The sequence below is a fragment of the Prunus persica genome, chromosome G5, assembly GCF_000346465.2.
Source record: "Prunus persica cultivar Lovell chromosome G5, Prunus_persica_NCBIv2, whole genome shotgun sequence".
NCBI lineage: Eukaryota > Viridiplantae > Streptophyta > Magnoliopsida > Rosales > Rosaceae > Prunus > Prunus persica.
In genome coordinates, this window is record NC_034013.1 from 3,811,210 (window position 1) to 3,828,341 (window position 17,132).

General features: G+C 37.5%; 2 protein-coding genes and 1 long non-coding RNA gene across 3 annotated transcripts; all 3 read right to left on the reverse strand.

Annotated features, from left to right (window-relative positions):
* Positions 9,693–10,459, reverse strand: LOC109949191. The gene is made up of 2 exons (XM_020563970.1): positions 10,055–10,459; positions 9,693–9,969 (listed from the first exon to the last, which is right to left on the reverse strand). The coding sequence occupies exons 1-2, from the start codon at positions 10,381–10,383 to the stop codon at positions 9,693–9,695; spliced, it is 606 nt and encodes a 201-aa protein (XP_020419559.1). The 5' UTR covers positions 10,384–10,459.
* Positions 10,570–10,731, reverse strand: LOC109949298. The gene is made up of 2 exons (XR_002271871.1): positions 10,698–10,731; positions 10,570–10,667 (listed from the first exon to the last, which is right to left on the reverse strand). It is a non-coding gene; the product is annotated as an uncharacterized LOC109949298 (long non-coding RNA).
* LOC109949192 lies at positions 11,726–12,321 on the reverse strand. Its single transcript, XM_020563971.1, has 2 exons — positions 11,837–12,321; positions 11,726–11,774 (listed from the first exon to the last, which is right to left on the reverse strand). Exons 1-2 carry the CDS (start codon positions 12,319–12,321, stop codon positions 11,726–11,728), a joined length of 534 nt encoding a protein of 177 aa, XP_020419560.1.

Below are 17,132 nucleotides of genomic sequence, written 5' to 3' on the forward strand. Positions count from 1 at the left end.
TCATGGACAACGGATATGTGTTGTAGTTAGAAGATTTTCTACAGTAAAGTTCAAAAATGCTTCCACCCCAAACTCATATGCCTTCGATCTTCTATCCGAGTGCATCCATGACTTATCCATCTCCGACACTATAACCTATTATCTATAATAAAGTGAAAATACAGGCAATGACCATCACTATAGCAGATTATACAAAGATCTAATAGCAAGTAATACACAACAGAGACGACGGGTTTTAAACAAAAACAGACGTATTTGGCATATATAGACGACGGATTTTCAACAGACGTCGTCTAATATAAGTAATACAAACGACGGTTTATGAAAAAACCGTCGTGTATAAGTAATACAACGACGGTTTTTTCATAAACCGTCGTGTAATCGTCGTCGTATGCCTAAAAAGGCGTCGTGTCTCAGTTTATTTTCAAGAACCCAAAACCCATTAAGAACACAACATATATATGAAACCAAGCAAGAAACCAACATATACATGAAACCAAGCATGAAAACAATAAATCCATTCCCAATTCAACATAACATAGGGTGATTAAAAGATCCGACAAAATTAAAACCATTCCCAATTCAACATAACAGATAATGTAATCCATGAACCCATTAAACAGAAAATCCATGAACCCATACCTATAAGCACATTATTAACAGATCGCAAAGCATATACCTAAAACCCTTTAACAAAACAACCTAATATCATTCAATGAATTTACAAGGGGAAGATAGGGTTTGTACTTACAGGTTGGACGAGCTCACAGATTCGACGGAGCCTGGAGAGTGCAACTTTTAATTAGAGCAGAAGTGAGAGAGCGAATGTTATGTTGCGCGAAATCTGAAAATTTTAGGGTTCAGGGTTAGAAGTATAAGAATAAGAGCCAAATATAAAAAAATTTAGGGCGCGCGGAAATTTTTAGAGCGCGCGCTCTTTAAAACGTCGAAAGAAAAACCATGGCGAAAGTTCTACAAGAACCGACGTAAATGTAATATTCCACGACGGAAACACTGAACGTAACGCCGTTTATTTTGACGCTTCATTTTTCGGATTAATCTTAAATTTATTTTTAATATTTTGATATAAAGACGACTGAAAAACCACATCGGGGTCAAGAAATTGAAAACGTTGTAAATTATAATACACGACTTACATATTAAAATGACGTCGTTTAACGCAGAAACCATGTCGGATAATTTACTGCACGACGTAACATATGTATTCCACGACTCAACCACCGTCGTTAACAATTAATACCCTAAACCCTTAAAACTAAATTATATAATTTTAAAAATTAAGTTTATAAAAGGGTTTATGGTTTTACAGCCTAATATATACCCTAGACTACCCAAAAATTTTACTTTAAAAATAAACCCCAATAAATAACAACCCTAATCTCTAAACCCTAGACTCTAAACCCTAAACCATAAAACTAGAAGTGATTTTATGACTCATCAAAACAATTTTGTTTTGGATGTTCATTTTAAATTTTTGTTATTCAAAATGAATTTTTTCAAGCTTTAGGGGGAAGAAAATATATCAATGACTTCATAGCAGTTGACTTTGCATTTTTCTGATTTATTTTAAATTTATTTTGAATATTTTGATATAAAAATAATAAAATATTCTTATCACAACAACAAACCACGTCGGTGTTAATAAATTGTAGACGTTGTAAATTGTAAGAGACGACTAAGTTGTTAAAATGACGTCGTTTAAATGAGAAACGATGGCGGATATTTAACTATCCGACGTAAAATATATATTCCTCGACTTAACCGCTGTCGTTACAAAGTACTACCCTGAACCCTTAAGAAATTGAAGACGTTGTAAACCATAAACGACTCCATTGTTCAAAGAACGTCGTCTAAATATCCTTTTACGTCGGATTTGTTTAAAACGAAACCACAAAAAACGACGGCTTTTGACTTTATTACGTCGTTGGAAAATTATTACACGTCGGTAACGCATTTTGTATGTTTGTTTTTGTTTTTACTTTAAGAAAACCTCAACAAATTTTTACATTATATAATATAGACAAAATTTGTACATTATACATAAATATCAAGTGTTCAATAATTCCCCTATTCCAGTTGAAGGCAAACAAACTCTGCCCATTCATTCCGGACTTCATCAATTGCTTCTTGGGGGTATGGCTCTTCCTGTTTTCCCTTCGCATACTGCATAAAAACAATGACTATTAGGGTTTATAAATAAAAGGAAATTCAATCACAGACGACCATAACTGACGTAGTATATCTATTCAACGACGGTAATTTTACATGACCGTCGTTGATAATACAAAAAACGACGTAAAATGTTTGAAGGTTATTTCTTCTTACCTTCTTCTCAAACCCCAAGGAAGGATCCATGATGATGTCCTTCATGAAGCGCATCACGTAATACCCGCATTCGACATTGCTGGGTTGCTTTGGTGTGCCTGACAGAGTTTTCCAAATGACTGCCTTACGGCCTGATCTGGCTATGTGGGAATTATAAATTTTTATGGCACTGTTCACGATGTTTTTGGCCTCTTCATCGACCACACGATATCCTGGCAGAGGATCCAGAAAATAGACTGTTTCCCTCTTTGCTCTTACAATCAGCAAGATCCAATGACGGCTGCACAAAATTAATATAAAAACGACGGTTATTTACAAAAACGACGTATTATAATATTTCACACGACGAAATAAAGTAGCAATCGACGACATTATATATTTATCACGACGATAAATAACTACCGACGTGGTTAGTCGTTTCAAACGACTCAATAAAATAAAACACCGACGTGGTTAGTTTATACGCTGTCATTTATTGAAAATCATAAAAACAAAATCCTGTTAAGGAGACTAACCCTGGATTGTACGGCATCAGGAAAATCTGTTCACCGTCAGTCTTCTGAAGTCGTGATGCTACCATTTGTGATCTGTCAGCTATTGTGCCAGAGCTGGCACTAACTGTAGCAGGGTCGATAAAGCCAACCATTGTGCACATATTTGCTTGTTTTAAAACATCGTGTAAGTACCTAAATATATAAAATAATATAAACAAGTCAGCGCAAAAAAAACACACGACGGTTATGTATAACAAAACGACGTATTATAAGGTTTCACACGACGTACTGAAATAGACAACGACGTTATAATAAATTTATCACGACGGTACATACTAACGACGTGGTTAGTTAGTTAAGACGACGCAATAAATAAACCAACGACGTATTATTTTAGAATGACAAACCTCATATATACAGCAATGACTGTAGCTCCTATTTCCTCCATGCCTGCAAATTGTGTAATATCTTCAGGCAGGAGGAAGGTATCGCACTCTAGACCAAAGACCTCCTTATCAATTGTAAAGTGCAGGGTCTTATCCTGAGGCACGAGTGTCGTTTCCACATAACGACAAAGGGTTTGTAAAGAAGATGGCGCCTCCATAATTGAATAATCAACAACTTTAGTAACCTGTTTAAAGAAATAAAAAAAATGACGTGGTAATTCAATAAAAACGACGGTTTAAGGAATAAAACGTCGTCTGAAAACAATTTAAACGACGGTGAAAAAACCGTCGTGGTGAATTATTTATTACGTCTTAGAAAACAATTCCGCCGTCTAAGTTGTAAACAAACGACGGTTTAAAGAAAAATATCGACGTCTGGAATTTTGAAAAACAAATAAAAAAGGCAAAGTTATGTGAACATACCTGGTCGTCATCTTCTTTCTGCTTTTCATCTTGTTTTTCTTCTTTATTCTCTTCATCTATGACGTCGGGAATGATTAACTCCGTCGTCTAAAAACCACAAAGTTTTAAAAATAACGACGTTTAATGGCGTGTAAAACAAGTAAACTAAATACGACGTGGTATTGAAATACAAACGACGGTTTATTGTTAAAATCGTCGTGGTATGTATTTCAAACGACGGTTTTATTAATAATAACGACGTCTAATGGTTTTTAAAAAAACAGAGAATTCAAAGTTCAGATATGTTACCTTTTCTTCCTGATGTTTCCCATTTTTGGCAGTATCATCCTCAAAATGCTGGGATCTCACATCACCTCCAGAGCAGCTTGCTTTGTCAGACATTGGATTTTTGGGACTTTGGCTAATTCTGGGTTTAAGCATGCTTGGATCAAAATTGGGAATTAATTGGGAAAGCTGACTCAGGAAATGCTCCCTCTCAGCCTCTACCAATTGTTTCGTTCTAGCCTCCATCCTTAAAGCCTCTTCCCTTGCCTTAGCCTCCATCTTTCTAGTCTCTTCTTGAAGGAGAACTCTTAAACTGTCCTTCAAACGGTCGTCAAAGCTCACTCTCTGTGGTTTGGGTAAATTGAAATATTGCTTTGGTGAGATCCCAGCACCTACTCCTCTGACTCTGCCTGGATGCTCGGGGCCCAAAGCCATGGTCAGCACATTATTGCTGCCAGAGACGGTGACTTTGCCTTCCGAGACTTGTTTTTGCAAATCATCCTGAAACAAAGATATATAAAAAAGTAAGAACAAAAACACACGACGGTTATTTATATACAAACGACGTATTATATAATTTCACACGACGCAATAACATATAAATCGACGTTATAATAATTTATCACGACGGTAGTTATACCGACGTGGTTATTTCTTTAAAACGACGAAATTAATAAACCACCGACGTCTTATGTAACAGAGGGATGATTCAATATTCACACCTTTAACGACGTTGTTTAAAACATTTCGACGTAGTAATTCAATACAGACGACGCGAAATTGAACCACCGACATCTTATGCTATAATTACAGAAAACAGAGTTGTGATTCCTATTTAGACCTTTAACGACGTGTTTTAAAAAATGTCGACGTGGTAATATCATTCACACGACACCAAATATAACATAAGACGTAATAAGAATTATTCACAGTTTAATAAAAAATTAAAACAGAGTGAGTAGGCTTACAATTAATTTTGCTTTCTCTGCCACCTTTGGATCAGGGATGTTACCATGTTTGTCCTGTCTAGCTCTCTTCCATAAGGTAGATCGATCAATTTCTACCCCAAGCATGGTTTCCTCTAATTGATCCTCCAAACCAGCATATCCTTTTCGAGACAATCGATGATTGTACTCGAGTTTCTCCCTAATCTGTGCATGTTGAGAATGCACAGACTCAAAATCTTTAGATAGCCTTGAAGCTACAAAGGCATCCCATTGTGCTTTCTCTATGAATTTATATGTTTCAGGGGGTTGGCTTAATCTCTCCCTGTCATTGGTGTATGGAAGGATATAATGCCTCGTTAGTGTAGACTTGAAATCCTTCCATTTCTTGGCAGCAGAAGCTAAGACAGAGTTCTTGCCCCCTTGACCTACTACAAAAGCAATGTCAACTGCTTCCCAAATCTGCTCCTTTATATCCTTGGGGATTTGAGCCCATTTCAAGTCCACAAGTGGGACTCTGGAGCGTGCCAACACACCAATATAGGACTGCATCTCACTGTGTGCTTGGCCAATTCCTTTCCCCCTTTTATTGTACTCAACAATTGGCCTCAGTTTCTGAAGTTTTCTCTTCACAACACGAGGCATTGTGCTCATACCTCGACCAGCCTTTGAATCATCAGAGATTGTTGTCGCGCTGGTTGGTTCTGTATCAGCAGATGATGAAGCAAACTTCATCTTCTTCGAAGACTTCATTATCTTCGAAGACTTCTCTTGAGGAGGTACTTGCTCCTTACCTCCATTTTTGTTGGAGCCAGAATCCTTACTTTGGTCTTGGTGAGAAACCATTTTTACAGACAAAACTGCAAGTGAAAATATTTCAAGAAAAGATTAAGAACACAAACGACGGTTATTAATAAAATACGACGTATGATATGATTTTAAACGACGCAATGAAATAATATCAGACGTAATAAATGTTTAAAACCAAGGTAATTAAACAACGACGAAATAATTAACTACAAACGACGTAATAATTAACTATAAACGACGGAATATTTATATAACGTCGTGGTATTGATGTTCACACGACGTCAGTAGTAATATACCGTCGTCTATATAAGGATCCAAAACCCTTCTTTCTTTCTCTGTGAATGTTTGATTGCAGATTTGATTTTTCTGAACCATGGTTTTTGTTTTCTAATTTGATAAAATACAAGGCCAAGAAAGAAAGTTTTGGAATCTTATATAGACGACGGTATTTTATTATGACGTCGTGGTATTAACATTCACACGACGTAAAACAATAAGATACTGTCGTCTATATTAGATACCAACCCTAATTTCTTTTTCTTTATATTTTATCAAATTAGGGAAAAACAAAAACCATTGTCCAGAGAAATCAAACCTGCAATTAAACAAGCAAATAAAAAAAAGACTATAATTTTAAAAACAACTTTGTCAATTTTCAGACGACGCTAGAACGACTGACGAACCGTCGTGGTCTACATATTTAACCACGTAAATAAGAAGCTACCGTCGTCTTATTTAGTTGAGGTAGTTGTCTTCAAAGTTGGAAACTTTCCCTCTTTGTCTGTATATTTTTTCGAACTTGGAAAGAAGTAAAATGATTTTGGCCAGAAAAAAGGTAAAAAGATTTTTCAAACAAAAAACGTATGAGCATGCAAAACAGCAACCAAAATAGTGAAAATGAAAGCTTACCTTTTGCGTGCAATGAAAGCAAGAGGAAGACGATCGATGTTTAAGTTCAGAGACGATGAAGAAGACGAGAGGAAGACGATGAGATACTCTGAAAGTGCTCTGACAAGGAAAAAAGTCTAAAAGTTTTCTCTGGGAGATTGAAATTTTTAATCGGGTTTGGAAACAGTGCATGTGTAAGACAGGTACACGAAAAGTTGCTTACATATAAAACCATTTCAAAAAATAATACGGTGGTTACATATAACTACGACGTATAAATTACAAAATACGACAGTACGTTTAACTTCGGACGTGGTAAATAAGTACGACAGTAGTGTTGTAGGTACCGTCGTAGTAAACACAAAAATTAAAGTACATAAGTAATAACTCGCGTCATGGTAGATCATTTAACACGTCGGTTTTATTAATGTACCGACGTGGATTTATGTAATATACGTCGTTCATAACGACGTTGATTTTAAAATTTAAACGGCGATTTTTTTGTAAGGACCGCCGTTGGTTTTAAAAATTTATTCTATAAATTTGTCGCTTTCATTCATTTTCTGTTTACATTTAGGGTTCCAAGTTCTTCCTCTCTCAGAGACACTGTCTCTCACATCTCAAAGACAGTAATTTGGGTGTCTTTCTCAAAGAGAAATTGAGCTTACTCGCATCAAATCTATGTCCACAAGAAGAAGCTTGTCAACTAGCCTTCTCACTTCCTTGATCAAGCCTGATAGGACATTTAGTGCTTCTGAATACTCCTTGCTTTCCATCAAAAGAGATGCAAGCCTGGCCTCCACTCGCTGTCGAAGGAAAGTTCGCTTCTCAGGGAAATCTGAAGATCAGATGTGCCTGATCCTCTGCTTGATTTTCTTGGCTAAGAAGATCCGTCAGATTTGTGATAGCCTCTTCCTTTATCCGTAGAGCTTCAGAAGAAGAAGATGGGTTTCAAGAATGCGATAAAGAATAGAAATGGCTTCATGAATGCGATAAAGCATGAGCAATCGAATCAGTGCTTTGAACTATACTCTGAACTATACAAGTCAATGCTTTGAACTATACAAGTCCTGCAGAAAGATAAAGGACCAAACTGTTAAAGAAACTGAAACTATTAAAGAAACCATAAACTAACACGACGCAATATTTGTTTTGCGACGTGGAATCTTTTCATTTAACGTCGTTAGGTTTAATATAACCGACGTGGATTTGAATTGTTAAATTATGAATAGAAATTTTTTTCCCGTGACCTTTCAGTTTATTTTTCAATTACAGTGCGTTATAAATAGAGTTTTTTTTTCCGGAGGAAATTTAAAATGAAGGAAATTAATGTTCTGGAATATGTAAAGTTTCTTTTTTGGAGGACAGATTTAAATAAAATAAGAATATAAAAACAACGACTGTTTTTTTATTACTGTCGTCGTTTTTCGTTGTCTTAAGTAAGACTAAGACGACGTAATATATTTGTTTAGCGACGTTGATTTGTTTTTTAAACGTCGTTAGGTATAATATAACCGTCGTTGAAAATTGTCTCTCTGATTGCAAATTTGCAACGACGTTAGGTATAATATTTGTAGATACACAAACGCACACACATCATCAACTTCCAAAAAATTGTCTCTCTGATTGCAAATCTGTGTCATCTGTTAAGATTATGATGTGGAACAGAGTTCCATCTGGTAAGATTTCGTAACCCTTTGGATCTCAGACAAATCTGATTATGTCGGCGGTTTTCTATATAAACCGTCGTGGTTATTTCAATTCTTGTCATTAAGTAGATCTACCGACGTAGGATAAGAAAATCAAAGAAAAAAATTGTTAACAAAAATTCTTATTAAGACGACGGTTAAAATTAAAGGTACGACGTATAAAATGAATAAATACGACGTTAAATTTTATTGTACGATTTAAAGATAACGTCGTAGAACTATACGAGAATGACGTCCATATATTTATATTTTCCGTCGTTGTGCATTAATTTAATACGGCGATATTTTGTATTTTAAAGCCGTGGATTTGTTTGTAATTATACGGCGTCTTATACGAAAACCTCGTCGTGTTATTTTATGAGTAAAAACGGCGGTTTTTATTGAAATCGTCGTCTTTACTTTCTACGTCGGTCGATTCATAACTTCTGCCGTTCTTTGTTGGCATTGATTTTACACTGCGGAAATCTGTTTCAAATAGACATCGGTTGTTTAATTATGTACGTCGTTGTTTTTGAACAGCCATTTGAATCTCCATTTTTAGTTGTCTAAGGTTGTATTACACGACGGTGTTTTTAGAACCGTCGTCTTTTTAAAAACCACGACGGTTTTCACTTAGACCGTCGTTGTTTTCTGGTCGTCTTTTTCACTTTTTGTAGTAGTGCCTTGTTATCTCCGCAGCCAATTTCAACCGAAAAAAAGGCATGTTGTGCGAGGTGCAACTAGCTAACGGAAGCTCAGCGCTGAAAAGCTCAATGTACTTTAACACAAACATGCCACAATCGCCTCTGAAGCAAAACAAGAACTCGATCAATTCAACTAATGACATTCTAACGTAATTGACAATTGAAAGTAATAAAATTAAATTGCAAGTTGTGCTTACTCATTAGACTGTTGTGGAACATCCACACGCTCTATTGGCCACGGACACCACCAATCTCGGCTGCAATTGTTTGCATAAACACCTTCTTCATAAAAGTCGATGGTGTTGAGAAGATTTGGAAGCGTAATTGATAGCGGGCCGAGTTCTTCCTTTACGATGTCATCTGGAATTAGTGAAACCTTTGAATCGTACACTTTGATTTCACACAATACCAGATCAATCATTACAGCCACCCAATGCTTGTACTTCGTCAACATAAATGGGGTATACACCTTATAGACGTTCTGCCAATCCAACCCACATGGAGGAACCTTCCCATTTACAACGTTTAGTAAACTTTTTCTGATTTTCCACCCAAGCTGTTGTTTTTTTCTTTTATTATCCGCAAAGCAAGTACGAATGTGATTCTGTGAAATACAAAACAATCAATGGTTAAACACCTCCACTAGTGTGTGTATGGAAAATGTGTAATTATTAACGGCACTTGGTCAAGGCCGATGACATACCATAAAAAAAACATCGGTCGTTGTCCAGTCCGCTACTTCTACCGAATCTGTCTCCAACTGTTGTTGTCGCTTCCGGATGAGATGCAACCCCAAGTCAATGTGCTGCAACATGTTTTTCTTGTCAATCTCATAATGTGTGTACATTAAAACAAATGCATAATCAATTACACTTACATCTCCTTTCAGCCAACCATCAGCTTTCACGAGGGAAGCGAAGAATTCAATCTCAGCTTCCACGTTGCCAAATTGCATCACCAAACTATGAATATAAAACAGTTTTAGAACACTGTATATAAAAAATTATATACAGTCATGCTTCTATCTTATAATTGCAAGGGACTTACTTTGGGTCCTGGCGCCATTCCCAACAAAGTTTCAGCAAATTCACCAGATCATCATGCGGAATCGCCTTCATTGGGTCTAACATCTTCAGTCCGGTTGTCTGTGCCCCAGTTTTTGGAACCAATTCACTGCCTTCAATGATCTTCCACAAAGGAATGATCCTCTTCCTTTTCCGTAATTGGACCCCTTGTGCCACAGCTTTACCTTTATCATTCAACCACACGTTCAACTGAGATAGCACAGCTGTAGGTTCATCCAAATCAATGTCCCCGACAGTAAACTCAAGCAGTGTCCCCTCCGTGCTCTCGCCAATGTCACCCCCAAGCAACATAACTTCATTATCTTCTTTCTCACATTGGTTTCTTTGCACTTCCTTTTCCTCACTTGTTTGTGTTTTCACTTCCTTGCCCTCCCTTTTTTTCCTTTGCAGTTTCTCTCCCCTACTGCTTTTTCTTTTCACTTCCTCTCCCTCACTGCTCTGTCTTTGGGCTTCCTCTCCTTTGCTACTTTTTACTTGCACTTGCTCTCCTTCACTTCTTTTCCTTTGCCCTTCCTCTACCTCACTTGGTTTTCCTTGCACTTCACCCCCTTCAATCCCCTCCTCTTCCTTTTCCTCTCCCTCATTTATATTACTTGGCCCTTCACCTCCTTCAATCCCCTCCTCTTCCTTTTCCTCTCCTTCAATCCCCTCCTCTTCCTTATGTGCTCCCTCATTTCTATTATTTGGCCCTTCACCCCCTTCAATCCCTTCATCTTCCTTTTCCTCTCCCTCATTTCTGTTACTTGGCCCTTCATCCCATTGAATGTCATCCATTTTCCCATATCCCTTAAATAGATGTGAGACGACACAACAATTCGTCCTCTGTTTCAGTAAAGCTAGGTCCCTCCTTACTTCCTGCTCAAACTGAGGACCTAAATATTGGTCCAACAGTTTTTCCATCCGTATGACCTTTAAGTGAAGGACGTCTTTTTCCCGCTTTACTTGAAACAACTCGGACCTCAACAAGCTTACCACCTTGTTCAACTCATCAAGATCACCACATGAAGAAGGAATTGACTCTGCCGAGACAACAGCAGGGCGATCCTGTGGCCAACTCCAATATGGCTGTCTCATTTCCTCTTCACTCGGACATAGCGCCCGCAACTGAACTGACTGTTTCAGAATACAGACAAGAGTCATATTAAATCATTCTACTTCATAATTTCATTCAATCTTATCAATAGTTCCAAGGGCTGCAAACCAAACCTCTTTGCTCTGAAAAAAATAATTGTTCAACTTTCTCATCTCTAGAACAGACGTAGTAGTTCTCCATCACAAAATACGCGGGACAGTGGTCGGATCAACAACCTTGCAGTAATTCAGGTCCGCCATTCTAGGAATTAATTCATATACCCAAATCTACACAATTCACAGGACAAAAGTCATTATTTATGTTTTAAAGAAAAACAAAACATAACTGACATGAACATTATTACCATGTACCTGGAAAGCATACGTGAAACCTTTAAAACTCCAGCCACTCCTTTGCGCTTCACCATGCTTATCCTTCTTGCCCTTCTCATTTCTCCGGCTTGTTCCTGTTACCTTACTTTTCCCCTTCCCTCTTCCCTCTTCATTTTCCAAGCTTTTCACATACTTTGTTGGTGCAGAAAATAGATTGTCTTGGGTTTTGTCAAAGGACACCGAACCCCACGGATACCTGTTGAACGCATCCAAGTCCTCTACAAGGGTCAGGTAATTTAGATTGATGTTCAAATGTTTGTTCCTTCCCAAAACCACTAACTCAGCAAAGTAAACAAGAGCTAGCTTGTAGATGTCATCTTCCTCTGTGCACCTCAGAAATGCTTCTTCTAAAGCATTGCATGTAATTCCTTCGTCTATAAAATATCTTTTCTGAAGTCTGATTTCATCACTCTCTCCACTGGAAACTTCAGGCACTTCCCCAAAACGAAGCCCTGTGATCAAATAGAAATCCTGACGAGTGAACTGAGCAACGTCACACCCTAATAAGAAACTCAGTCCATCCAAGTCTTTCACACCCTGCCCCGCTACTCTACGCAACACAACCCCATGCACAATCTGCCCGCTAAACTGAATCTTATCTATGTTCAGAAGATGGCCAAAGCATGATGTCTTGAATTGTTCTAATTGTTCCGCACTCAACTTCGCTCGAATTGCAGCTAGAGATGAATTTGCATGTGAGCAGTTGTTCACCCGTGACGAATATACCTCTGCCTCTGGCCATACCAGCTCCACGTTGGATCCCATTTCCTCAAATACAATGTGAAATAACGTGAACATATATACTACCACGTATTTGCACAATCACAACTAGTCAACCAGGCACATTACAACTTTTACAAAGTACATGAGCATAGGGATTACTCATCACAGGCTTTAACATCATCAAAGCAATATGACAATTTTTGTGCAAATACCTGTTAATGCAATGATTATGTGAATTACAAACAATTTCACGTGTTTTATTTATGGATCCATACTCGTGTGAGTGCAATGTAGGCAAGTTCTGCACTTCACACACATGACAATTATTGTCATCTCATACACAACCCAAAATAAATAAATAAGAAATATAGTGGAAGGAAGCAAAGCAAAGCATGTACTCTGCTATCTGCTTGCTAAGCAATTGCCACATCCTTCTTTCTTTCTACCTTTTTCTTCAGTCACCCACAATCGTCATAGATCAACCTTCATTTCAAATGCTTTGCACATTTATTCATGAGTTTATTATTATCTGTTCTCATTTCTCATAGGCAAATTTAGTAACAAATGAAATAATATTTATTTCACAAAATATATAAATTCTAGTGCCAGAGAGGTACTCTTCACTCTGCACTGCTTCAAATGTGGAAGGTTTTGAGCGCCTCCTCCAATTTAACACCATTATCTTATTCATATCATTACTAACATGTTATTGACATGTTATTGAGATGTTATTGACATGTGATTGACTTTATTTTCATTCATTTTTTAACATATACCCAAGCAAAAATTAACATGCAATTGAAGCACAAATAAGAGATGCCAAATCCAACAACATTGATGGTACAAATTGGGGAAAACCATTACTCTAACCCTAAACTCAAATTCCTTACATTACTCATCAAATGCTTTTCAGTTCTATTCATGAGTTTATTATTATCTGTTCAAATGTTTCTCAGGCAAATTTAGTAACAAAGAAAATCATATTTACTTCATAAAATATATATATTCTAGCGCCTCTTCTTAATCTGCACTATGCACTGCTTCAAATGTGGAAGGTTTTGAGGGCCTCCTCCAATTCAACACCATTATCTTATTCATATCATTATTGACATGTTATTCACTTGTTATTGACTTGATTTTCATTCTTTTTTTAACATATACCTAAGCAAAAATTAACATGCAACTGAAGCACAACGAAGAGATGCCAAATCCAACAAAATTTATGGTACAAATTGGGGAAAACCATTACTCTAACCCTAAACTCAAATTCCATAAATTACTCACCAAATGCCGTTTATTGCAAGGTGTCTGTGTGGGGTCTTTCTGTTTCTTTGCTCCACAAATGGAACCTACCACTTCCAACGAATACAGCTTCTCCCCTTCCCCTTCCACTGCTTCGCCCCTTCACTGATTTGGAATCCACACCTTTGCCCCTTCTACTCCAAATAAATACTTTTTCGGGGTCTGGAGAACGGAGTGGCGAATCGTTGCCTTCAACTGTCGTTAGCCGTTGCCTTCATTGGGTATCTCAGACCTCTGTGTTTTAGAGAGATGAGTTCTTTCTGTTCAAACCTCGAACTTGCCTCTTCTTCTTCTTTTTCGGACGTGTTTCCCTCTTCTTCTTCTTTTTGGACGTGCTGGATATTCAATTCGGGTTTGGGTTCCTCACCTACCCAATTGTGAAACTTTATCTCAATTCTCCCCAGCCCTTGGATTAATCTGATGGCTATAAAGTGAACCCCTTATAACTTACCCCTTATAACTTTCCACTCATTATAGTCTCAGCGAAAAATTAAGCATCAAATGTTAAAACTAGCCCAAATAAATGTTTTTTTCCCCAAAAAAGTAAACATCACAGCAGCTGTTAAAGCTGTTAAAACATGCCGAAATAAATCTTCTTTTATTTTTTCTTCAGAAGCTCAAATTAAGTATAATAATCCATAAGTCCATTCTAAATTCTCATCTAAATGTTTATAGCTAAATCAATCACAAATTAATACAAATTACAATCATCAACCAACCGAGGAAATAAAACATTTTGCAAACCATTATAGAACCAAAGAAACATAAAGCAAGAAATCCAAATTATACTTATGGTTACAACCCATGATAAAAATGCACATAAAGATAAAAATACAAAACGGCAGCTACATTTATCCAAAAGCCTTAACAAATCATCAGTAAAAGAAGTTGGTAATCCATCAAAACTACCAGATCGTGATTAAAAGGAACTCCTACAGTTCATAATTCTTCTCACCGTTATATTCGTTCCACAGCAACAGGGGAAATTTAAAAATCACTGGAAACAAGATGCTAATAAATAGGAAAACTTATTAATTTCAGTTGTTGTAAACGCACCAAAGCAACAAGGGTATTTGCTCCATTAAACACAAGAACAGACAAAAGAGGAAAAATTGCCAAAGGCAAAAGGACGCAGGAAGCAAAATTGAGCAAGTTTTAACTTGGCATTCTCCTCAAGTGGCTGTCAGATACAAACAAAAAGAAGATACTTGAGACTTCTGCACCCACATTCAACTTTATTAAAAAAAAAAAAAAAGAGACCTAGAGAGGAAGGCAGAAGACAAGACCTTTGTACTCCTACAAGCTAGAATAGTAAGTGTCAAACCCTGTCCTCTGAGTACCTGGACACTAAAATCAGAGCATTAGCCACCTCTAAAACCCCCACAAAGGAGCTTCTTAAACACCCTTTGTGCACATGAACAGAGATTATCTGACCCAAATCATCCAAAACACAAAAATTTAATCCCAAATCAACTTAAAAATTATCAGACGCCAACCATCCAAAAAATTCAAAACATCCTCCATGTAAAACTTAATAGATCGGTACAAATTCAAACCCAACTTACACCCAATTCAATAACTTAATCTCTAAATTTTACACCACTCTGTTCAAATGAGTATGTAGAATTTTGGACATGCAAATCAGTCTTAATCAGAGAAATTATTGAATGGAATGGGTGTATACAATGTCCTTTTGACAAGAACCGGATAAATTATTGAATGCAACGGGTGTATACAATGTCCTTTTTACAAGAACCTTCATGTGTTGTATACTATAATTCCCGATTGGTAGAGAAGACTCACTCATTAATGGATCATGACCAAATAATTCTAATTCTCGATTGGTGGAGAGAGAGTCACTCATTAATGGATCATGACCAAAATCTTTAATTAGCTTAATCCATGTTCCCCAAAAGAAAAATAAAATAAGAGTTTTCTAGACCGGAAGTAGTGTATTCCGAGCCCTTGAAGGCCTAGTGGGAAAGAATCTTCCACTTGAAAATCATCTCCTTTCTTGTACTTACAAACTGTTAATGACTTGATCAGAGCCTCGTCTAAGCCGGCCATCACGACATGCCACGGTTCATGGATGGAGGGATTGTGAGCGTCCTCATTCTGGTCAGGATCTTCTCTTCTTGCCCTCCTCTGGTCCGCATTGCCGCAGTACTTGGATATTATGGTGTAGTAGCTAACAAGAAGAAAAGCACTCACCAAAATGCCAATAATTGCAATAACAAGAGGCGAGAAACTTGGGGAAAATGAATTGTCTTCAGGAAGACCCTTGAGAACAGTCTTTGTTGGTGTTCATATATGGTATTCAAGTTTGGGTCGGGTCGACTTTCGGCCTGACCCAGAGGCCCAACAAGAGGAGAGTAACTAAGACATTTGCTGCAGAAGAAACTTGAGATACAATCAAGGGAATGGAATATAAGCCTTGATTACTCGTGCCCCTGAGAATTATTGCCTTGGTGAGCTTGTGATGTATGTAAAATCCAGAGACATCAAATGTTATAACACAATTATTGTCTTGACAGAGTTGAAGAACTGATAAGAGATTGGCCTTGAGCTGAGGAACATGAAACACATATGGTAAGTGAAGAGATTTAGAACTGGCACAAGAAATGGAGGTAGTGCCAAGGTTTGAAATATGCAAATCATTTCCAACTGTGACATTAGCTGCAGTATCACATGGAGCAACATTTTGCAAAGAGGAAACACTTCCAACCATATGGTGTATAGCACCATTGTCTGCATCCAAACTTGCCCAGGTGAAAAGGAGGACTGAGCAGTTAGAGAAGCAAGAGATGATTGTGGTGCTTGACCCTGATAAGAGTAATTGGATCTCTGATAGCAATCCAAAGCACTATGCCCACGCTTTCCCCAAATTTGGCACTCCAATACGGTTGAGGAAGAGGCTTTAGAGTTACAATAGTAACAGTTAGTGGCAGTATGCCCACGCTTGCTGCAAATCTGACATTCTTGCATAACATTGGATCTATATGAAGCATTTGACCCACCATGAAAACCAGAGTTATTCCTAGTTTAACTTCCCTTTCAGCTTTCCTTAACAGAGTACCAACAGGGGAATATAACCTTAGAGACTCATTGATCACCATACTCATCTGCAACAAAATGAAAAAAATAAAAAAGACAACAAGTCAACTTTTGAAACTTAATTGACTACTGTTTGAGCCTGGTCGAAGTCCGACTATGTGTCATGGAAAACCAATAGGCCAAACTCCAAATTGGCGGCTCAAGGTGCCTAATGGTGAAATCGAAACAACAAGGCCGGACTTAGGGGTCATCATGCACCCTATGTCGTTTAATCTTCAATAAAGTCTATAGCTTAAGATGCAGGATGTTCCACCATAATTCAGACTAAGAACTTAGAAGTCGAAACCTAACTTCCAAAGTCGGAACATCTGAAGTGAATCAAGGTCTTCGATTAGCCAAGATCAAGGTGTATGATTAGCCGAGGTCAAGTCCTCTGATCAGCCAAGGTCAAAGTCATCTGATCAGCCAAGGTCCAAGTCCTCTGATCAGCCAAGGTC

Coding starts and splice junctions, on each gene's coding strand:
- LOC109949191 (XM_020563970.1), bottom strand. CDS start 10,383: ATGTTGCTTGGGGGTGACATTGGCGAGAGCACGGAGGGGACACTGCTT. Junction 9,970..10,054: donor GAATGGCGCCAGGACCCAAA/GTAAGTCCCTTG, acceptor TTATATTCATAG/TTTGGTGATGCAATTTGGCA.
- LOC109949192 (XM_020563971.1), bottom strand. CDS start 12,321: ATGGGATCCAACGTGGAGCTGGTATGGCCAGAGGCAGAGGTATATTCG. Junction 11,775..11,836: donor GCTCTTGTTTACTTTGCTGA/GTTAGTGGTTTT, acceptor TGACCCTTGTAG/AGGACTTGGATGCGTTCAAC.